The sequence below is a fragment of the Narcine bancroftii genome, chromosome 1, assembly GCF_036971445.1.
Source record: "Narcine bancroftii isolate sNarBan1 chromosome 1, sNarBan1.hap1, whole genome shotgun sequence".
NCBI classification, from domain to species: domain Eukaryota; kingdom Metazoa; phylum Chordata; class Chondrichthyes; order Torpediniformes; family Narcinidae; genus Narcine; species Narcine bancroftii.
The window spans coordinates 274,118,499-274,142,581 of record NC_091469.1 but is presented as its reverse complement, the minus strand read 5'-3'; the positions used below and the strand labels follow the sequence as shown (position 1 = coordinate 274,142,581).

The 24,083-nt window shown below is 38.6% G+C and overlaps 1 protein-coding gene across 3 annotated transcripts in view; it reads right to left on the bottom strand.

Moving 5' to 3' along the window:
• The window catches only part of abtb2b (ankyrin repeat and BTB (POZ) domain containing 2b), a 217,559-nt gene that overhangs the window by 18,166 nt on the left and 175,310 nt on the right, over nt 1–24,083 (bottom strand). For all 3 annotated transcript variants that reach the window (XM_069899436.1, XM_069899423.1, XM_069899429.1), the window contains exons 5-9: nt 17,274–17,426; nt 15,592–15,757; nt 8,408–8,497; nt 8,196–8,297; nt 4,936–5,032 (exon numbers count right to left, since the gene is read on the bottom strand). In XM_069899436.1, coding sequence (XP_069755537.1) covers nt 4,936–5,032; nt 8,196–8,297; nt 8,408–8,497; nt 15,592–15,757; nt 17,274–17,426 — 608 coding nt within the window. The remainder of the gene's footprint in view (nt 1–4,935; nt 5,033–8,195; nt 8,298–8,407; nt 8,498–15,591; nt 15,758–17,273; nt 17,427–24,083) is intronic.

Here is a 24,083-nt window from a genome sequence, read left to right as displayed (position 1 = left end):
AGGGTCCTGGCTTTCCTTGTACGTGAATCACAAGGTTAATATGTAGGCTCTGTAGGCAATTAGAAAGGCAAATTTATTTACTTGTGTTACAGGCCCAGAGGACCCCAAAACCCAGCACCAATAGAAATTCACCAAGACGAATGGTTACTTAAACAAAAGTAGTTTTTTAAATTTTCTTTAAATATTAAAAAAAGGATCAAACTTTAACTTATACTATTAATTTAACCTAACAACCCACTTCTAATTCTAAGGGTAAAGGTCACTGGTATCAGGCAATCCTTATACTGTGAACAGAATTTAACATTTATGAATTTTCACCAAGCTCTGGTGTTTAAAAGTAATTGGTTACCACTCAGGAAGTTTCTCGTTGGTTTCAGAGATTCGTTGCTCGTTGGACACACACAAACTGATTCCCTCTGATCAGCCACTTCAGTGTCTTTCTGAATAACCTCTTCTTCTGCAGGTCACCACAGAGTTTCTTTTTGTTTCCCTTACTTCAGGTGAAACACTTGAGCCGGCCATTTCTTCTTGTATGGACCACATGGATTGTTCCAACAGGCTGAACTCAGAACTCACAACCTGTCTTCAAAATGGGGTTTTAAACAAGTTGTCAGCTTCCATGCTGCAGAAACCAGTTCTTTCTCTTTCTTTGAGAAAGCCTGTTTGGTCTTCTCTCTCTCTCTCTCTCTCTCTCTCTCGCTCTCTGCTTGCAAAACCACATGACCTTCTTAGAACAGCAAACTGCATTCAGAGAGATTGTGGCACTGGACCCAATCTTCTGAGTCCATTCAATCTGTTGTTTTCAAAACAATAATCCATCACTCCACAGCATGTCCAACTAACACCTATTTGTGAAGTCTCTATAGGCATTCTTCAAAGTTTTTGCAAAGGCACTTGGAGCCTGGACTGTCTGGCTTGAGCAGAGCTCTGGCATTTTCAATGAGATCTGTTTTGTGAAGTGTTTGTGTTTACTTGTGACTACACTAAAAAAAAACATCTATCTCCTCCAAAAACATATCTAGATACAATATAAAATATGATATAATCCATCACACTTGCCAGCTGTTCAAAAGACTTTAAACAACCTTCCTTAAATAAATATGCAAAATAAATAATACCTTTGATTTGTCCATATAGAGAAAAATTGATCAATTAACAATGATCAAAAAATAATAATTATGAGAGAAAGCACTAGATAAAACAAAGTTTTTTTTTAAATAAAAAAAATTCCTAAATTGGAATCAGATTTGTAATATCTGTTTGAGTATTGGATTAGATATATCCTTATTGATCTTGGAAAAACTAAATGGAAGAGAGGTACCCAATAAAGAGGCCACTCAATACTGCTGTATAGATTTCGATTATAAATCTGTCCATAGTGGACAATCCAATTTGTAAGAATAAAAAAAATCCAAAAAGTTAGATAATGAATATTAACAGCCCAGTAATAAAATCTAAAATGAGGTAAAGCCATACCTCCATCTTTTTTCAATTTTTGTAAATGAAATTTACTAATTCTAGAATTTTTTTTCTTCCAAATAGAGGAAGAAACATTTGAGTCAATATCATCAAGAAAGGACTTAAGGATGAAAACTGGAATCACTTGAAATAGATATAAAAACTTAGGTAATATTTTTATGAATTACCAAATATTCATTTATTTTAGACATTTCCAGATTAGAAATGTCTTAAATACCATATTACCAACTTTCCATTTGTATATCCAGCAGATCTAGTTGATAATATTTTTCAATTGACTCCTTCTCAGAAAGGATTAATTGGAATTATATATGGTAGATTGTTGAAATTATGCCCAATACTTCACGACGATTAAAAAGGCTTGGGAATGGAAACTTGCAAGATCTTTATCGGAGGATCTGTGGGACAAGATTCTTAAACTGGTGAATACATCTTCAATATGTGTACAACATTCATTAATCCAATTCAAAGTGTTGCATCATGTCACATGTCCAAAGATAAGATGGCATGTATCTTTTCTAATATTGACCCTATTTGCAACAGATGTAAATCTGATATTGTTTTGGTCTTGTCCATCCTTAGAGATCTAATGAAAATAAAATTTTAATATCTTTTCAACTGTATTTCAGGTGGAGCTATGACCCAATCCAATAGTTATTTTTGGCGTTATTGAACCAGGCATAGGGAGTTTTCTGTACCTGCGCAACAGGTTGTGGCCCTCTCTAAATTGTTGGCTCAAAAAGACATCTTATTCAAATGGAAAACTCCAACAGTGTTTCAATGGTTCCCTCATATTATGTCCTGTTTATGTTCAGAAAAAATTAGATATCATGTGTTTGATTCATTTGTGAAATTTTAAGATACATGATGAGATTTTATATCTTATTTTCATTTGATGTAAGTGTTTTTAATGTGATGTGATGACTCACTCCTTCTAGATGAGATAAAGTCTTACCTTTGTTTTTCTGATTCATGGTACGAATCAAAAGCTACAAAATATATGTAACCCTCAGGATAAGCTGCTCAGATGTGTTTTTTTTTGGTTATTTTTTTATCCAATAGAGTAGGTTAGGTGGGGCTTTTATACACACACACACACATATATATATATATATATGTATGTATGTATATATAATATATATATATGTGTGTGTGTGTATATATATATATATATATATATATGTGTGTGTGTGTGTATATATATATATATATATATGTGTGTGTGTGTGTGTGTATATATATATATATATATATATATATACACACACACACACACACACACACACATATATATCTATCTCAATAATTTTTTTTTAAATGTCTTTTCTGTCTTCATCCAGTGCAGTGGAGGGGGAACTGAGTTTATACTGTTTGAAGTTTTATCTTGATATATATACATATGTGATATTGTATTTTCAGTTTAGTTCCCTTTTTTCATTGTACTGTATTTATTATAAAAAAAAACCAATAAAATAAATTGAAAAAGAAAGGGAAATTTAAAACATTGACCTTTATTGCAAAATGATTTGGGTACAAGAGTATGAAATTGGGCTACAATTATACATAGCTCAAGTAAGACAAGACCATCTCTGGAAAACTGTGTACAGGTCTGGTCTCCCTACCTCAGGGAGGATATACTTGCAATAGCGCAAGTGCAGTGCGGATTCATCAGCGAGATTTCTAGCCTCACCCTATCCATCCCTCTCCTATCCCTTAAAACCAACTCTCAATGCCCAATTCTAGCAAAGGAGCTACAATCTGAAACATTAACACTGTTTCTCTTTCCACAAAGGCCAGTTCACCTGCTGAATGTTTCCAGCATTAGGTTTTTTTTAATTTCGGATTGCCAGGAAAATTGATTCATCATACAAAGGGAGATTGATGAGGCTGGACCTGAGGTCCCTCAAGTTTTAAAGAATGAAAGGTCATCTCAATGAAACATACAAAATCTGTCTGCCCTCTGGACAAAGTAGATGCAAGAAAGGTGTTTCCCCAGTCTATAGTGTTGAAAATCAGGGATCACAGTCTTGATCTCAAGACAAGAGGTTGCTCATTCAGATGAAAACAAGGAATTATTCACCTTGGGGTGGAGACTTTATGTGAGATCCAGTTGCCAGGAGTTTTCAAGCCAGAGACTGATGGATTTTTGGATAAAGGAAATCAAGTGATTTGGGATTAATGTAGGAAAGTGCCAAAGCCCCATATCAGCCATGATCATGTTGAATGAGGGTAAAGGTTGAAAAGGGGTTGAATTCAGTTTTTATTTCCATTGGACTCTTTGAATTACATGGTGCTGTTCTAGTTGGACTTTACTTCATGACACTGCATTCTAATTAAACATATCACTACACTGTTGAACACTTAATACTCAGAAGGAACCCATCAATTCCAAATGCATTGCTTTTCATGAAAACAAAATGTATCAGCTTACTAATGTGTCCAAAAAATTTTTGCAGCTCAGATATGGCTATCAAATTAACTATGATCGAAGGGGTCCTCAGGATACTACTATATTCCCAAAAATACAATGTTACAAAAATGTTCAAGCAAACTTCAATTGCAAGGGTTCTGACAAAAGGGTAAAAAGAAAAATGCTGGAGGAACTCAGCGGGTCTCACAGAGTCCATAGGAGGTAAAGATATCTAACCAATGTTTCGGGCTTGAACCCTTCTTGGTTAGATATCATTACCTCCTCTGGACGCTATGAGATCTGCTGAGTTCCTCTAGCATTTTTCTGTTTTTATTACAACTGCCATGTCTGCAGACTTGTGTGTTTCACTCAGAGGAGCATACCAAATTATGTCAATCTGAATGATATCACATTATAAATCACTTCCAACATGATAACAGATTTATTGTTAATTCAAACTGCTGTGGGTGAAATAAAATAGCCTTGTTTGAAAAGCAGCTCTTGTCCTATTATTGTTTTTAATGGTCAAATGGCAAGAAATGTGGTCTGTAAATGATTCCATTTAAATTACATCTGTAGCAATCGTGCAGGACCCTGAACTAAGTGGATAAATTGAGAACTTACCTCTTTCCTCAGGGCCATTAGCTTCTCTGTCTGGTTTCAAATTTAATTGCTCGTTATTCCACTAATAAATAGATAACTGAATAATAAACCAGTCACAGTCCTATTCAATGTGAAGCACAGTGTCAAATCAATACCAATATCCCTTGAAAGAGATTCCATTTCATGTACTAGAGGCAAAATGTCCTGGAATCAATTAAGAACCAGCCAGGGGTGTGATGGGTGGAGTGTCAGTTTGTTCTGGATGGATGACCCTGCCTAGACAGATTGGACCTTCTTCTATTAATCTTGGGAACTTGTGCAGATGATGCATTATCTGAGACAAGTCCAAACTGCTGGGAATAAATGACAGGCCACATCTTGTGCAGATGGAGACTCCTACTTTATCCAACATAGGTGGGTGGAGAAGAGAGGGGAGAGATTACCTGCTGCTGAAGCCAGTTGAAGTGGTGTCTCAGCACAATTATCTTCGCCGGAGTTAATGAGAGCACCTTCCACATTCGCTCCAGCATCAAGCAGTAACTATAAGTGCAACAAATAATATCTGATCAAACAAATTCTATTGATAAAGTGCTTTTATATACCAAATGCACACCAAAGCACTTCAAAGTAGCATGAACAAACAGAAAGTACATGTGATCAATACTTGAACAAATGGGTATGTTTCACAGAGCATCTTAAATTGATAGGAAGGTTCATGAAGAGTAGTTTTGAACCTGGGTGTTTAGCAGCTGGAAAAAAATAGTGATCAGTGGTGGAGAAAATAAATTTGGGGCTGAGTATGTGGCAGATATTTTCTTTATTAAGTTAAAAGATATTTTGAAAATAAGGATCTGCAAACAAAACAAAATTCCAACGATTTAGTTAACTTGACAGGATGATGGGTGAATGCAACTTAGGGAGAGTTGAAAACTGCCAACAGTCTTGCAGATCCCAGCAAGAGAGATCAGTTAGGAGTCTGTTGGAATTGTGATGTTCAGAGGTAGCAAAGAGCTGAGGAAGAAGGATGTGGCCACAAGCAGTCCCAGTGACAGCAAGGACAGCATCAGCTCGGGTTTCAACAATAGTCAGAGGTCCATTTCAGATTGTTGCCCTAGAACGGGATGGAACCTCTGGCTGTGGAGTGACATTTATGCCAAAACCAGGACTTTGATCTTTGTATTTTATGACAGGATATTTATTAAACATTGATCAGTACTGGATGAAGACTATGAAGAGAAATTTATTAATTAAAAAAAAGCAAACAGTAAATTACAGGATGTTATATCTGCCTGTCTTACATACTCCTACAGACTAACAGGCTCCCATAATATATTACATTTAAAAGTCAGCAAATGCACATAAATTTTTTTCCCTTCAAATGGCAAATCTCTCTTTCTCCATTTGAATAATTGTCCTTTTAAATTAGTCTTGCGTGCTTTTGATACACTACGGTTACCACTGAGTCATTTTGTGCATATTCCAATTTATGGACGAAGACAACAAGATGCTCATAAAAAACCAGAACCCATTTGTAACTCAGTGATCTTCTACCAGTGTTTCCAGCATACAAGTTCCTAGCCTTTATGTACTAAGCCAGGCAACTTCTGCTGCTGAGTATTTAATTACAGAATGAGATCCAAACATCTGCATTTCCAGTGAAAGGTGATGTTGAGCCTATTAGGACAAACTCAGTCCAGCAGATGCAAGAGATAACAGAGAGATGAACAAATGGACATAGTTTGAGAAATAGGCAGAACTCTCTCATGCTCAGAATCAAATCTGCATAGAGTTTGTAGCCCCCAAAACTCTGGATTATAATCATTTACATTAAATAAATGTAACATCTGACACACATGTATCATTGTACTCAGGCCATATAAAGTAATGTAGCTTTAAATTGTCTGCATTTTTCCAGTTTTACTCGGCACATGCTACATGTTACTGCCATAGAGATCTATTCTCAAAGACTTCCTCTCAACTTCATAGCATTGTACATTGTTGAAGACCTCTTACTTTGACCTCCTATTAAAGGTCATGGCTAACAACTTCTCTTGCTCATTTTTCTCTTCTTGAAATCAGCAACGTTTTTGCATTGTTGTCCTTTTTAAAACATGCACATTATCACAAATTTTAAATTATGCATTGAAGCCTCCCAAGAAATCATACTCTAACACTAGGAATGAGTAGGCTCTTAGCTTTGCATGTTTAATGTGCAAGACCTTAAGAAATTGGAGACCTTTCAATAAGATCATGGCTGATACAGCCTTCCCCACATCAACTTTTCTTACCTCTCCCCATAGCTCTTGGTTCTATGACTGATTAAAAATCTGTCTTGGGTTTAAATACATTCACTTGTTGAAGAAATTCTTTGATTTCTATGAATTAAATGGATAGACCTTTATTCTGAGGCAATGCATTCTGGTTCTAGTCCCCCACGAAGGGAAACACCCCCCAACATTTACCCTGTCAAGCTCCCAAAGAACCATGTGTTTCAGAATGATTGCCTCTCATGCCTCCAAGACATCGTGGGCACCACTCCATCAAGGACATCTACAAGAGGCAGTTTCTTAAGAAAGCAGCCTCTATCCTTAAGGACATCCACCACCACCACCCAGACCAAGCTTTCTTCCCTCTGCTACCATTGGAAAAAAGGTACAGGAGCCTGAAGACGTGCACTCAGTGGCACAACAGCTTCTTCCTCTCTGCCATCAGATTCTTGAATGAACAGTGCCTTACTTTGAATTTTTCTTACACTATCTTTAATTTATTTTGCATGTTGGTTTATCTAAATGTTTGCACTGAGATGCTACCACAAAACAACAAATTTTGTGACATGTTCATTACAATAAATTCTGATTCAGACATAGGATAAGAATTAGGTGATTAGAATTAGAATTCTAATTAGGCCATTAGGAATTAGAAGAACATTGATCCAAAATTGCTTCTTCAGTCGAATTCACTAAGCGGTGAGTTGGACAAACCAACAGACCAATGACAATTATGAAACCACATTCTAGTTATACTTCAAATGATTAAACCTGATTTATTAGGAATTAGAAGATCATGGCTTTAATTTCCTTTCAACTCCATTTCTCCCCAGAACCGTTGACACCCTTAGTAACCAACCTCCACTTTCAATCTACCCATTGACTTGACCACCACAGCCACCTCTGGCAACAAATTCACTGCACTCTGGTTGGAAATATCTCTCCTCGTCTCTGTTATAAACTGCCCCCTGGTCCTAGTCTCTCCACCCGTGGAAATGTCCTCTCCACGTCCACTCTATTGCCCTGACTAAGCTCCAGTGGATGCAGATTCTATGTTCCACCTTTTCTCATCAGAAAATCTCTCCATTCTGGGATGGGGTGGCTTTATGGGGGAGGTTAGAGGCAGTTGATGAAGGAAAACAGGAGTTTAATGAATCTTTATTATAGTACAAAGATCTGGTCCAAATCAAGTATATTAGAATTTTTCGTTTGCAGGGTTTTGTTTAAATTAAAGCAACTATGACACAAACATCAACAATCGGAGTCAGAAGTGGTGAAGAGCCCATGGTCTGAACTATCATCATACATTATTAAAGACTGCTCTGTGGACAACTAAACTATAAGAATAGCCGATAAACAATATTAAATGTGTGCAGTAAAGCCCGTGGTCATCAAACCAACCCAACCACTAGGCCCAGGTTAGATTTGTCCAATACCTGAACGACAGGGATATGTCCATGAAGTACAGCAAAGGTCAAGGCTGTCCAGTGCCTGCTATCCGGGTGCACCGAAGGATATCGCTGAGTGTTGCCAGGAAGCTGAGTAGACAAGATGGAATTTTTCATCATTGACATATTTGAGAAATCCAAGAAAGAAAGTTGTTGGTTCCTGGCAATTAGTTACTTTTGTAAAATAAATAAAGACTCACTGAAAGATCCAGGTTTGCAGCAGCATCAATTAACATCTGGACCATGGCTTCATCACCTGCAGCACAGGCATACATCAGTGGTGTCATCCCCTGTACAAATGGAACTCAAGGGTGTTAGTGGCAAAAAGGCCAATCACACATTAAAACATGTAATAATCAAAAAGAGCTGGTTAGCAACAGCGTTGCGGTTTTGGAAAGACAGCAGTAATGCCCGGATTCGAGTTGCAATCTAGAACGCAGTGGTTGAATTTACCTTGAGATTCCTGGTCAATAAATAAATCAGGTTTAATAATTTGAAGTATAGCTAGAACGTGGTTTTTTATTTTTTTATTTTTCACACTATAAACCATATGACCAAGATACATACAGATATTTTTCTTCTTAAATATATAGTGTCGTTTTCTCCCCCTTTTTCCCCCCTCCCTTCCCTCCCTCCCTCACTCCCTTCCCCATTTATTAAAGTTCAATCTATAAGATACATTAAACCCATTAAACAATGTTGTTATTTAATAAAAATAAACAAGAAATTTTACTGAGTCAGTTCTTTTCATTATCTTCTCCTTCTTTTAGGTGGTGGAAGTCCACGGTAGGATTTCTCTATTGTATTTCATGTATGGCTCCTATATTTGTTCAAATATTGTAATGTTATTTCTTAAATTATATGTTATTTTTTCTAATGGAATACATTTATTCTTTTCTATGTAACATTGTTGTATTCTCAAATTGTCTTCTAATTTCCAGGTTGACATAATACATTTTTTTTGCTACAGCTAGGGCTATTATAACAAATCTTTTTTGTGCTCCATCCAAATCGAGCCCAAATTCTTTGTTTCTTATATTACTTAGGAGGAAGATCTCTGGGTTTTTGGTATATTGCTTTTTGTGATTTTATTTAATATCTGGTTTAGATCTTCCCAAAATTTTTCCACTTTCTCACATGTCCAAATTGCATGAATTGTTGTTCCCGTTTCCTTTTTACAGTGAAAACATCTGTCTGATACTGTTGGGTCCCATTTATTTAACTTTTGAGGTGTGATGTATAGCCTGTGTATCCAGTTATATTGTATCATGCGTAACCTCGTGTTTATTGTATTTCTCATAGTTCCGGAGCATAGCTTCTCCCATGTTTCATTCTTTATCTTTATGTTTAGATCTTGTTCCCATTTTTGTTTAGGTTTACCATTTGTTTCCTCGTTCTCCTTTTCTTGCAGTTTGATGTACATGTTTGTTACAAATTTTTTAATTATCATCGTGTCTGTAATCACATATTCAAAATTGCTTCCTTCTGGTAACCTGACTGTTTCCCAATTTGTCCTTCAAGTAGGTTTTCAGTTGGTAGTATGCAAACATTGTATCGTGAGTTATATTATATTTGTCCTTCATTTGGTCAAAGGATAATAATTTATTTCCCAAAAAACAATTTTCTATTCTTTTGATCCCTTTTCTCTCCCATTCTCTAAAGGAAAGGTTATCTATTGTGAAAGGGATTAGCTGATTTTGCGTCAATATTAGCTTTGGTAGTTGGTAATTTGTTTTATTCCTTTCTACATGGATCTTCTTCCAAATGTTGAGCAGATGATGCAATACCGGTGAATTCCTACATTGCACCAATTTTTCATCCCATTTATATAATATATGTTCAGGTATCTTCTCCCCTATTTTATCTAGTTCTAATCTGGTTTTTCCCTTGTTTGATAAAAATTTGATAGGTATCTTAATTGTGCAGCTCTATAATAATTCTTAAAGTTTGGTAGTTGTAAGCCTCCTTGTTTGTACCATTCTGTTAATTTATCTAGTGCTATCCTTGGTTTCCCCCTCTTTCCATAAGAATTTCCTTATTATTTTCTTTAACTCCTTGAAGAATTTCTCTGTTAGGTGTATTGGTAATGACTGAAATAGGTATTGTATCCTTGGGAAAATATTCATTTTAATACAGTTTATCCTTCCTATCAGTGTTAGTGGTAAGTCTTTCCAATGCTCTAAGTCGTCTTGTAATTTTTTCATTAATGGATGGTAATTGAGTTTGTATAGATGGCCGAGGTTTTTATTTAGTTGTATACCTAGGTATCGCATTACTTGAGTTTGCCATCTAAATGGCGATTCTTTCTTAAACTTTGTGAAATCCGCATTATTCATTGGCATTGCTTCACTTTTATTTGCGTTGATCTTGTACCCCGATACTTCTCCATATTCCTTCAATTTCCTATGTAATTCTTTTATTGATATTTCTGGTTCTGTTAAGTATATTATAACGTCATCTGCAAATAAACTGATTTTATATTCCTTCTCTTTTATTTTTATCCCTTGTATTTTATTTTCTGTTCTTATCAGTTCTGCTAGTGGTTCTATAGCTAATGCGAACAGTGAGGGAGAGAGTGGACATCCCTGCCTTGTTGATCTGCTCAAGTTAAATTGTTTTGATATATATCCCCTCCATAAATCTTTTTTACCCCCTCCATAAATCTTCGTCCGCGAAGCCAAGCCAAAGAATATCCATTTACTGTCACTTTCGCCAATGGCCCCTTATATAATGCTTTAATCCAATTAATATATTTCTCTGGTAGGCTGAATTTTTGTAGTACTTTGAATAAATAATTACATTCTACTCTGTCAAAGGCCTTCTCTGCGTCTAAAGCAACCGCTACTGTTGGAGTTTTATTTCCTTCTACTGGATGAATTAAGTTAATAAATTTACAGATATTGTCTGTTGTTTGTCTTTTTTTAATAAATCCAGTTTGGTCTAGATTTACTATTTTTGGTACATAGTCGGCCAATCTGTTTGCTAATAGTTTAGCTATTATCTTATAATCTGTGTTAAGTAAAGATATTGGTCTATATGACACTGGTGTAAGTGGATCTTTCCCTGTCTTTGGTATTACTGTAATTATTGCTGTTTTGCATGAATCTGGTATGATTTGTGTTTTATCAATCTGATTGAGTATTTCCAGAAGGGGAGGAATTAATAAGTCTTTAAATGTTTTATAGAATTCTATTGGGAATCCATCCTCTCCTGGTGTTTTATTGTTCGGTAGTTTTTTTAATATCTCCTGTAATTCTTCTATTTCAAATGGTTTTATTAATTTATTTTGCTCCTCTGTTTGTAATTTCGGTAGTTCAATTTTAGTTAGAAATTCATCTATTTTGTCTTCTTTCCCTTTGCTTTCAGTTTGATATAGTTGCTCGTAGAATTCCCTGAAGTTTTCATTGATCTCCGTTGGATTATATGTAATTTGTTTGTCCTTTTTCCTTAATGCCAATACCATTCTTTTAGTTTGTTCTGTCTTAAGCTGCCAAGCTAGAATTTTGTGTTTTTTCTCCTAGCTCATAATATTTCTGTTTTGTCTTCATTATGTTCTTCTCCACCTTATATGTTTGTAGTGTTTCATATCTTATTTTTTTATCTGCCAATTCTCTTCTTTTAGTTGTATCTTCCTTTATTGCTAATTCTTTTTCTATATTTGTTATTTCCCTTTCCAACTGTTCTGTTTCCCAATTGTAGTCCTTCTTCATCTTATTTATGTATCTTATTATTTGCCCTCTGATGAACACTTTCATTGCGTCCCAAAGTATAAACTTATCTTTCACTGATTCCGTATTTATTTCGAAGTACATTTTAATTTGTCGTTCAATGAATTCTCTAAAATCCTCTCTTTTAAGTAGCATGGAGTTTAATCTCCATCTATACATTCTTGGTGGGATGTCCTCCAGCTCTATTGCCAATAACAGGGGTGAGTGGTCCGATAATAGTCTAGCTTTATATTCCGTTTTCCTAACTCTCCCATGAATGTGGGCTGATAACAGGAATAGGTCTATCCTTGAGTATGTTTTATGTCTACCCGAATAATATGAATATTCCTTTTCCTTTGGGTGTTGTTTCCTCCATATATCCAAAAGTTGCATTTCTTGCATCGATTTAATTATAAATTTGGTTACTTTGTTCTTTTTGTTAGTTTTTTTTCCCAGTTTTATCCATGTTTGAGTCCAAATTAAGGTTAAAATCCCCTCCTATTAGTATGTTCCCATGCGTATCTGCTATCTTCAAAAAGATATCTTGCATAAATTTTTGATCTTCTTCATTAGGTGAATATACATTGAGTAAATTCCAAAATTCTGAATATATCTGACATTTTATCATTACATATCTCCCAGCTGGATCTATTATTTCCTCTTCTATTTTGATTGGTACATTTTTATTGATTAATATAGCTACTCCTCTGGCTTTTGAATTATATGATGCTGCTGTTACATGTCCTATCCAATCTCTCTTTAATTTCTTGTGTTCCACTTCTGTTAAATGTGTTTCTTGTACGAATGCTATATCAATTTTTTTTTTCAGTAAATTTAACAGTTTCTTCCTTTTGATTTGGTTATGTATTCCATTAATATTTAAAGTCATATACTTCAACATAGCCATTTCATACTTTGTTTATCTTTCCTTTCCGTTTCCTCATCACCACCTTCCCTTCTTATCCATTTCTGCTTTCTTTTTTTGAACACATTATAAGACAACATTTCTAAAACATAAAATATTTCCACTTTTCTCATATCTAAAATTCCTTTAACCCCAATAGTCCCTCCCCTTTCTGAGTTGCCCTTTGTCGCTTGTCGGGCAACCACATCTCCCCTCTCCATTTAGATTTGCGAATCCGCTCGCAAGCGTCAACTGATTTTGCAGTGACTGTAATTCTTCCCCACCCAGCCACCCCCCAGAAAAGATTTTAATCTTCATATATAACAAAGGTCACTCTCTTAATTCCCTCTTTACTTCCTTTCTTCCCTTTCTTTCCCTTCTTAGTTCTTACCTACACTCTATTTTTTATATATACACATATATATACATACACACATATACATATACATATATATATATATATATATATATATATGTATATATATACCTACATGCACACATATATATAGTTTGTTGTCATTTTTGTTCTTGTTACATCTCTTCATCTCTCTGTCTGTTTTGTAGTTGTTCTGCAAATTTTCGTGCTTCTTCTGGATCCGAGAATAGTTTGTTTTGCTGTCCCGGAATAACTATTTTAAGTACCGCTGTGTATTTTAACATAAATTTATAACCTTTTTTCCATAGGGTCGTTTTTGCTTCATTGAACTCCTTTCTCTTCTTTAGGAGTTCAAAACTTATATCTGGATAGAAAAAAATTTTTTGACCTTTGTATTCCAGTTGTTTTTTTGTCTTCTCTTATTTTTTTCATTGCCTTCTCCAATATATTTTCTCTTGTTGTATATCTTAGGAATTTTACTAGAATGGATCTTGGTTTTTGTTGTGGTTTAGGGGCTAATGTTCTGTGTGCCCTTTCTATTTCCATTTCTTCCTGTAATTCTGGTCTTCCTAGGACCCTGGGGATCAATTCTTTTATAAATTCTTTCATATTTTTGCCTTCTTCATCTTCCTTAAGGCCCACTATCTTTATATTGTTTCTTCTATTATAATTTTCCATTATATCTATCTTCTGAGCTAACAGCTCCTGTGCCTCTTTAACATTTTTATCAGATTCTTCTAATTTCTTTTTTAAGTCATCTACTTCCATTTCTATGGTTGTTTCTTGTCCTTCCACCTTGTCTACTCTTTTTCCTATATCTGTCATGATCATCTCTAATCTATTCACTTTTTCTTCTGTACTTTTTCTTCTTCTTTTTATTTCACTGAATTCTTGTGACTGCCATTCTTTTACTGTTTCCATATATTCTTTAAAAAAATATATCCATGTACTTGCCCTTCCCTTCATCTTCCATTTCTCTGTGTTCTTCCTCCTCTTCTTCTGAGTCCATTCCAGGATCTGTATCCTTTACCTCTGTCTCTTCTGGTTTTCTTGTTGGGTTGTTTGTTTTATTTTGTTGGGTATTTTTGGTCTTCTTATTTTTATTAGAAGTGTCTTGGTGTTGGTCTTCTTCCTCTGGGTTGGTCATCTGTTGTTTCTTTGATTTCTTATTTTTACTCTCTTCCTTCTTGTTCTCGTTATTTTCTATGTTTTCCTCTTGCTGTTGTGTTGTACTTGTCTGTTTCAGCTGTGGAGATTTACTCCTCAGCTGGTCCCCCCTCCCGTCATTGTTATTTTTGTCTTGCGCGGTTGCGCACTTTTGTTTGGCTCCGTGAGCCATTTTTGTAGTCCCGAGTTCGGGGCTTCGACTGACCTCAGGGAGCGGGCTTCTCTCTCCACGGCGGGCCTCCTCGGACAGGTAAGGCCTTCACCTTCTTCTTCCGACGTCCTTCCTTCTTCTTTTCTTCCCGTTGTTTTTGGTTTTTCTTTCTTCGTTGCCATTTTCTCCACACTTTTACTTTCACTTTGTTATGGTTTTTATGTTTGTGCCTTTGTTTTTTTCTCTATCTTTTTTAAACTTTTCTGGAGAGGGCTGGAGTTCCCCTACTGGCCACTACTTCATCACGTGACTCCTCGCTAGAACGTGGTTTCATGATTGTCATTGGTCTGCTGGTTTGTCCAACTCACCGCTAAGTGAATTTAACTGAAGAAGCAATTTTGGATCAATGTCTAAAGACCAGCCACAAAATATAGAAAGTTACTTCGGATCACCAGATGCCTTGTATGGAATAGTGTTACAGATCTCCAGATTTTTATGAAGACTCTGGTACAGATCCCCTTGACCCAGAACAGATAACTCCACTTCAGGATAATCAATGATATCAATACCATTGCTACCAAATGCTGTCACACTTCATTGATATCATGTTTATCCTTTTTATAAACTGTGTTTTTGTTCTACCTAGTCCCACCTGTCCCACTGTAATACCTGGTTCCACCTATCTCACCATTCTTCCTGTTCCCATCTGCCCTTCACCGGTTCCAACAACTTTCACGATGCCACTACTGTTACCTTCCCTTATCAGATTCCAATACTGACACCCTTTGTCTCCAGTTATCACCACTTTCTATCCTGTATGATTCACCTGTCTCCTCATGAACTTTGTAAATTTGAATGGTGTGTGTATGTGGAAGAGTATTGCCTGCTCACTAACTGAATTTGCCTTTTGTTCTATTGACCACAATGGAATCAGATACCAAGAGATAATTTCAACAGCAGATGATGCTCTTACATCTTTATAATGCTAGTGACAAATTTCTCCCATATTAACTGTGATTAGAATTCTTACAGATGTCATCGCATTGAATCAATGAGAATCAAGAAGGAAATCATTTTACCTGGTTGTCCATGGTATTGACACCATCAATTCCTAGAAGCTCTATGGCCTGATTCACAAGATCTGTTCTGCCACAACTCAACATGCGAAATCCAAGGTCTTGCTGGAACTTGGCTGTGGCAGCCTTTGCATCCAGTCTACGAAATGAGCTGAAACAGTCCTCGGTTCTAAGGAAATGTATTACAAATATTTGTGTGGGTGGGCGGCAGAGCCTATTTCAATCAATTAAAAACCACTTCATATTCCTTAAGCAACTTTCCTTCCTTCCTGAAGATAATGAATTTTTTTTTTGCTGGGAAACAATTTCAAAAAGTTGGTAACTTGCCCAAGTGCTGCATTTCCATCCAGATACGTGGACAGGGAGTGTTCACCAAGTTGACCTCAATCAGCAGGCACACAGACTGACCAGCAATAATAGGTTGATGGAATCAGATCTTTTGTTCCATTCCTCAAGGTCATGAGCACACAGCATGATCTAAGTATCTGCACAAAATATTTGCTTCCATCTTCACCAAAGTTTTGTGTGTTACTTTGGAGAACATTTACTTTTTAAAATTTTTGTATTTTTACCTATTATTATATTCTGATTAATTTTAATTTTTTTTGGTGGCTTGCTTGAGGTTGCTGGTTGCTTGAATTCCAGATACCGGGCTTTTACTGTAGTTTTCTTCTACTGCTAGTTTATGAAGCTGAGCAATGACACTGCATTGGAGACGCTTATCGGCAGCAGGGCCACAGGTGATATGAAGGAAGATACTGGTGAAGAATGCATCCACATGGCAAGCTCCCCAGCTTTCCCATCCTACCTTCTGCCCCAACTTCTCCTTCATTTCAGCTTAAATGACATGAACAATGGGATCAAGAAGAGAGAAATATTAACTATGATTCAAAATTGTTTCTCAATCTGTCGGGGAGCCCAGAATCAGTCAATCCGAATGAAAATAAGTGTTATATTCATGAGGTATACCAACTCAGTTCTTCAGTAATGCACGTGACTGTTTCAAAACACTGAGTACTCCATAAAATAAGAAATACGGGTAAAACCTCCAATTATATTTAGAAGCCCACTAACATGGAGTATGAATTCATTTAGTAAAACGGACCACAGCTTGCAACTCTAATGAGGAAATGATATTTGGAATTGTTTTCATATCTTTGTTAACCTACAACAATCATAATGTTATGCACCATTAGCAGGTATTTAACATGATAGTCTGAAAATTAAAGGGTGTTGACAGTAGAATCAGCATCAAAGCTTTTCAAAAATTTAGACTTAGAAACGGGTGGCGTGGTTAGCTTAGTGGTGAGTGCAATGCCGTTACAGGACCAGCAACCGGGGTTCGAATCTGGTGCTGTCAGTAAGGAGTTTGCACGTTCCCCACATACCTGCAGGAGTTTCCTCCAGGTACTCTGGTTTCCTACCATCCTTCAAAAAACATACCGGGGTTGTAGGTTAATTGGGTGTAACTGGACAGCATGGGTCGTGGGCCAAAAGGGCCTGTCAATGTGCTAAATTTATTAAAAATAAAATCATTCAGTTTATGCTGCTATCCTCAAAATCCAGGGCCACATCATGAACCAATTAATATGTGTGCATTTCACCAAAGCCCCGACATCTCACTGCATTTGGGATTGATCTAGATACACCTCGACACGTGATATCTATGAAGGAATTGTACATACTTCAGTTGCCGTGGTTCACAATCCAACCCTGGTAGCAGCAAACGAGCTGTCTGTCTCACATCATCACTGTCGACGGTGAGACTGCGTCGATGCTCAGCATGTGCGATGGCTACTCTCATCCATTCCATCAATGGAGGCAGCAGCATGAATGGCCTGATGGAAAGCACAAGTAAACCTCAACCTCAAGCACTTTCAGCGGTAGCCAACAACACCCTTAATGTACCAGGCTGACCATGGTTGGAGGACGGTGCCCAGCGTCAGCAGTCAGAATGCAAGGCGCATTGCGTTAGACTTTATTCAGAGCACAACCAGGAAGGAGGCTGATCTCTGGAGATGCAGATTAATTGGAAAAATCTGGGTTTTCAGATTCATATTGTGGTTTGCATGAAAGTAAATGAACTTAAAAAGTTGCTTTCAGATCCATTTAAATTCCTCTTTTGCCATTTTGAATCAATGTCTCTGATGTGAAGTCACATTTAGAGTTTTTGTTTTGCAGAATACTTTGTATGCCGTGTCCCTTTCTAATTCCATTCAATCCCCATTACTTTCATGGGGTTTGTCCAATCTGCTTTACTTAGACCCAATCCGTGACACAAGCTCCTCCAATGATTGACGGGGACCCCAGTATAAAACTCTTTGGTACAAAGTGAAGCTACTTTTAAAAATTTTTAAAAAAAATTTTTCACACATTGAACCATATTAATCAAAATGCACACAAACACTTCCCTCTTGAATATACACAGTGTCATTTTCTCCTCTTTTTCCCTCCCTCTCTCCCACCCCCCTCCAAACCCATGAAACGTTCAACATCTACATTACAATAAACCCATTAAACAATGTCATCACACAATGAGAATAAACAAGAAAATTGTGTCATCTACTTTTACACACTTCTTCTCATTCTATCATTTTAGGGAGTGGAGGCCCTCTCTGTTGTGTCCCATGTACGGTTCCCAAATTTGTTCCAAAAATGTGACTTTATTTCTTAAATTATATGTTATTTTTTCCAATGGAATACATTTATTCATTTCCATGTACCATTGCTGTACTCTCAGGCTCTCTTCTGATTTCCAAATTGACATTATACATTTTTTTTGCTACATCTAAGCCTATCATAATAAATCTTTTTTGTGCTTCATCCAGTTTAAGGCCTAATTCTTTACTTCTTATATTACTTAGAAGAAAGATCTCTGGATTTTTTGGTATGTTGCTTTTTGTGATTTTATTTAATATCTGATTTAGATCTTCCCAAAACTTTCTCACTTTCTCACATGCCCAAATTTCATGTACTGATGTTCCCATTTCCTTCTTACAGCAAAAATATCTATCTGATACTGTTGGATCCCATTTATTTAACTTTTGGGGTGTGATATATAGCCTGTATAACCAGTTATATTGTATCATGCGTAACCTCATATTTATTATATTTCTCATGGTTCCGGAGCATAGATTTTCCCATATTTCATTTTTTATCTTTATGTTTAGATCTTGTTCCCATTTTTGTTTGGGTTTATAGCTTATTTCATCATTTTCTTTCTCTTGCAGCTTGATGTACATGTCCGTTATAACTCTTTTAATTACCATTGTGTCTGTAATCATATATTCAAAGCTGCTTCCTTCTGGTAATCTCAGTCTGGTTCCCAATTTGTCTTTTAAGTAGGTTTTCAGTTGGTGGTATGCAAACATTATACCATGAGTTATTCCATATTTGTACTTCATTTGTTCAAATGATAATAAATTATTTCCCAAAAAACAATTTTCTATTCTTTTAATTCCTTTTCTCTCCCATTCTCTAAAGGAAAGGTTATCTATTGTGAAAGGGAGTAGTTGATTTTGCGTCAATAATAATTTTGGGAGGAGTCACGTGATGGAGTAGTGGCCGGACGGTGAACTCCAGCCCTCTCCAGAAAAGTTGGGAAAAACAAAGAAAAACACAAAGGCACAGAAATAAAAGTTACAGAAAAGTGAGTATAAAGGTGGAAAGAAGATGGCGACAAAAAAAGAAAAATCGAAAGCAACGGTAAGAAGAGAGGAAGAGAAGACAAAGGAGGAAAAAGGTGAAGGCCTTACCTGTCCAAAGAGGCCCGCTGCGGAGAGAGAAACCCGCTCCCTCAGGTCGGTAAATAATGGACTACAAAAATGGCTCGCAGAGCCGAGTAAAAGTGCGCAACCGCGCATGCGCGATACTTCGCGCATGCGCGATGCGAATGAAAAAAAACACACCGACGGGAGGGGGGACCAGCTGGGGAGTCGATCTCCACAGCCGGCAACGACAGCTGCAGAACACCTGCAGCAAGAAGAGACCACAGAAGACAATAGAAACAAGAAAGAAGAGGAGGAAAGGGCACCAAAGAAACAACAGATGGCCAACCCAGAGGAAGAAGAAGAGGAAGAGGAAGAGTACAGAGAAATAGAAGAAGAAAAGAAAGGCAAGGTAAAGGATATACTTGCTCTTATTAAAGGATACATGGAGTCATTTAAAGAATGGCAAACACAGGAATTTAAGGATTTAAGAAAAAGAATAAACAACACAGAAGAGAAAATAAATAAAATGGAGATCTTTCTTTGGCTTGGCTTCGCGGACGAAGATTTATGGAGGGGGTAAAAAGTCCACGTCAGCTGCAGGCTCGTTTGTGGCTGACAAGTCCGATGCGGGACAGGCAGACACGATTGCAGCGGTTGCAGGGGAAAATTGGTGGGTTGGGGTTGGGTGTTGGGTTTTTCCTCCTTTGCCTTTTGTCAGTGAGGTAGGCTCTGCGGTCTTCTTCAAAGGAGGTTGCTGCCCGCCAAACTGTGAGGCGCCAAGATGCACGGTTTGAGGCGATATCAGCCCACTGGCGGTGGTCAATGTGGCAGGCACCAAGAGATTTCTTTAGGCAGTCCTTGTACCTTTTCTTTGGTGCACCTCTGTCACGGTGGCCAGTGGAGAGCTCGCCATATAACTCGATCTTGGGAAGGCGATGGTCCTCCATTCTGGAGACGTGACCCATCCAGCGCAGCTGGATCTTCAGCAGCGTGGACTCGATGCTGTCGACCTCTGCCATCTCGAGTACTTCGACGTTAGGGATGTAAGCGCTCCAATGGATGTTGAGGATGGAGCGGAGACAACGCTGGTGGAAGCGTTCTAGGAGCCGTAGGTGGTGCCGGTATAGGACCCATGATTCGGAGCCGAACAGGAGTGTGGGTATGACAACGGCTCTGTATACGCTTATCTTTGTGAGGTTTTTCAGTTGGTTGTTTTTCCAGACTCTTTTGTGTAGTCTTCCAAAAGTGCTATTTGCCTTGGCGAGTCTGTTGTCTATCTCATTGTCGATCCTTGCATCTGATGAAATGGTGCAGCCGAGATAGGTAAACTGGTTGACCGTTTTGAGTTTTGTGTGCCCGATGGAGATGTGGGGGGGCTGGTAATCATGGTGGGGAGCTGGCTGATGGAGGACCTCAGTTTTCTTCAGGCTGACTTCCAGGCCAAACATTTTGGCAGTTTCCGCAAAGCAGGACGTCAAGCGCTGAAGAGCTGGCTCTGAATGGGCAACTAAAGCGGCATCGTCTGCAAAGAGTAGTTCACGCACAAGTTTCTCTTGTGTCTTGGTGTGAGCTTGCAGGCGCCTCAGATTGAAGAGACTGCCATCCGTGCGGTACCGGATGTAAACAGCGTCTTCATTGTTGGGGTCTTTCATGGCTTGGTTCAGCATCATGCTGAAGAAGATTGAAAAGAGGGTTGGTGCCAGAACACAGCCTTGCTTCACGCCATTGTTAATGGAGAAGGGTTCAGAGAGCTCATTGCTGTATCTGACCCGACCTTGTTGGTTTTCGTGCAGTTGGATAATCATGTTGAGGAACTTTGGGGGACATCCGATGCGCTCTAGTATTTGCCAAAGCCCTTTCCTGCTCACAGTGTCGAAGGCTTTGGTGAGGTCAACAAAGGTGATGTAGAGTCCTTTGTTTTGTTCTCTGCATTTTTCTTGGAGCTGTCTGAGGGCAAAGACCATGTCAGTAGTTCCACTGTTTGCGCGAAAGCCGCACTGTGATTCTGGGAGAATATTCTCGGCGACACTAGGTATTATTCTATTTAGTAGAATCCTAGCGAAGATTTTGCCTGCAATGGAGAGCAACGTGATTCCCCTGTAGTTTGAGCAGTCTGATTTCTCGCCTTTGTTTTTGTACAGGGTGATGATGGTGGCATCACGAAGATCCTGAGGCAGTTTACCTTGGTCCCAACAAAGCTTGAAAAACTCATGCAGTTTGGCATGCAGAGTTTTGCCGCCAGCCTTCCAGACTTCTGGGGGGATTCCATCCATACCTGCTGCTTTGCCACTTTTCAGTTGTTCGATTGCCTTATAAGTCTCATCCAGGGTGGGAACCTCATCCAGCTCTAGCCTTTGGGGCTGTTGAGGGAGCTGGAGCAGGGCGGAATCTTGGACTGAGCGGTTGGCACTGAAAAGAGATTGGAAGTGTTCTGACCATCGGTTGAGGATGGAGATCTTGTCGCTGAGGAGGACTTTGCCGTCTGAGCTGCGCAGCGGGCTTTGGGCTTGGGGTGAGGGGCCGTACACAGCCTTTAGAGCCTTGTAGAAACCCCTGAAGTCGCCAATGTCCGCGCTGAGCTGGGTTCGTTTGGCGAGGCTAGTCCACCACTCATTTTGGATCTCCCGGAGTTTGCGCTGAAGATGGCTGCATGCGCGACGGAAGGCTTGTTTCTTCTCTGGACAGGACGGCTTTGTAAGGTGAGCCTGGTGGGCAGCTCGCTTCTTTGCCAGCAGCTCCTGGATTTCCTGGCTGTTTTCGTCAAACCAGTCCTTGTTTTTCCTGGAGGAGAAGCCCAGTACCTCTTCAGTGGATTGCAGTATGGTAGTCTTCAACTGATCCCAGAGGGTTTCAGGGGACGGGTCCGTGAGGCGGATTGCATCGTCGAGCTTTGTTTTGAGGTTTGCCTGGAAGTTTCTTCTCGCTTCGTCTGTTGCAGGTTTCCAACATTGAACCTCTTTCTGGGGGCTTTATTGTTCCTGGGCTTTGGTTTGAAGTGAAGGTTGAGCTTGCAGCGAACCAGCCGGTGGTCAGTGTGGCATTCCGCGCTAGGCATGACCCTGGTGTGGAGCACATCTCGTTTGTCACTTTCTCGCACCAGGATGTAGTCCAGGAGGTGCCAGTGTTTGGATCGGGGATGCATCCAGGTGGTCTTAAGGCTGTCCCTCTGCTGAAAAAGGGTGTTTGTAATGACAAGCCGCTGTTCTGCGCAGAGCTCCAACAGGAGGCGCCCATTGTCGTTGCACTTGCCGACGCCATGCTTGCCCAGGATTCCTGGCCAGGTTTCTGAGTCTTTGCCGACACGAGCGTTGAAGTCGCCCAGGATGACAACCTTGTCGGCTGTAGGGGTGCGTTGGATGAGGTTGCGCAGGTCGGTGTAGAACTTGTCCTTTTCTGCTGGTTCCGCCTGGAGGGTTGGAGCATAGACACTGATGAGGGTGATGTGACGCTTGTTCTGAAGGGGGAGTCGCCTGTCGGAAGGTTTTCGAGTTTGGAGGCAATGAAGCTCTTGACCATGAAGCCTACACCAGATAGGCGTCGTTCATCCGAAGGCTTGCCAGACCAGTAGAGTGTGTAGCCCGCGCCGCGTTCTTGGAGGCTGCCTACATCTGCCAGGCGGACTTCACTGAGAGCGGCTATGTCGATGTCAAGTCTGACCTTAACAGAAATGGGAAAGAAAATGGACAAGATGGAAGAGCGGGCAGTAGCAGCAGAAATGGAGGTAGAAGACTTAAAAAAGAAATTGGAGAAATCTAATAAAAAAACTAAAGAGACACAAGAACTACTAGCTCAAAAAATAGATACAATGGAAAACCATAACAGAAGAAATAACATAAAGATAGTGGGCCTTAAGGAAGATGAAGAAGGCAAGAATATGAGGGAGTTTATAAAAGAGTGGATCCCTAAGACCCTAGGATGTCCAGAACTACAGCATGAAATGGAAATAGAAAGGGCACATAGAGTATTGGCCTCTAAACCACAACCACAACAAAAACCAAGATCTATTGTAGTAAAATTCCTAAGATATACTACAAGAGAAAAGGTACTGGAGAAGACAATGGAAAAAGTAAGAGAGGGCAACAAACCACTGGAGTATAAAGGGCAAAAAATCTTCATTTATCCAGATATAAGTTTTGAACTCCTAAAGAAGAGAAAAGAGTTCAATACAGCAAAGGCGATTTTATGGAAGAAAGGGTATAAATTTATACTAAAGCATCCAGCGGTATTGAAAATATTTATTCCAGGACAACAAAACAGACTATTCTCGGATCCAGAAGAAGCACAAAAATTTGCAGAACAATTACAAAAATAGACTGAGGGAGGAAGACGGGTAATGAGAGTTAAAATGATCACGATTGATATGTATGTGGGTAAAGACAAAAATAGACTGAGGGATGAAGACGGGTAATGAGAGTAAAAATGATCACGATTGATATGTATGCGGGTAAAGAGGTATAAGAGTGAATAGAGACAATGGGCATACATAAATGTATCTGTAGTTAGAGGAAAATATAGATAGTATAGACAAGAATTAATAAGGGAAGGTAATGGAATAGAGAGAATAAGGAGGGAATTAAAAGAGTGACCTTTGTGACATATGAAAAGTGAAATCTTTTCTGGGGGAGGCGGGGTGGGGGGAAATAGCGGTCACTGCAAAATCAGTTGACGCTTGCGAGTGGATTCGCAAATCCAAATGGAGAGGGGAGATGTGGTTGTCCGACAAGGGATAAAGGACAACTCAGGAGGTGAAGGGGAGATTGGGGATAAATAAGATAGAAATAGGAG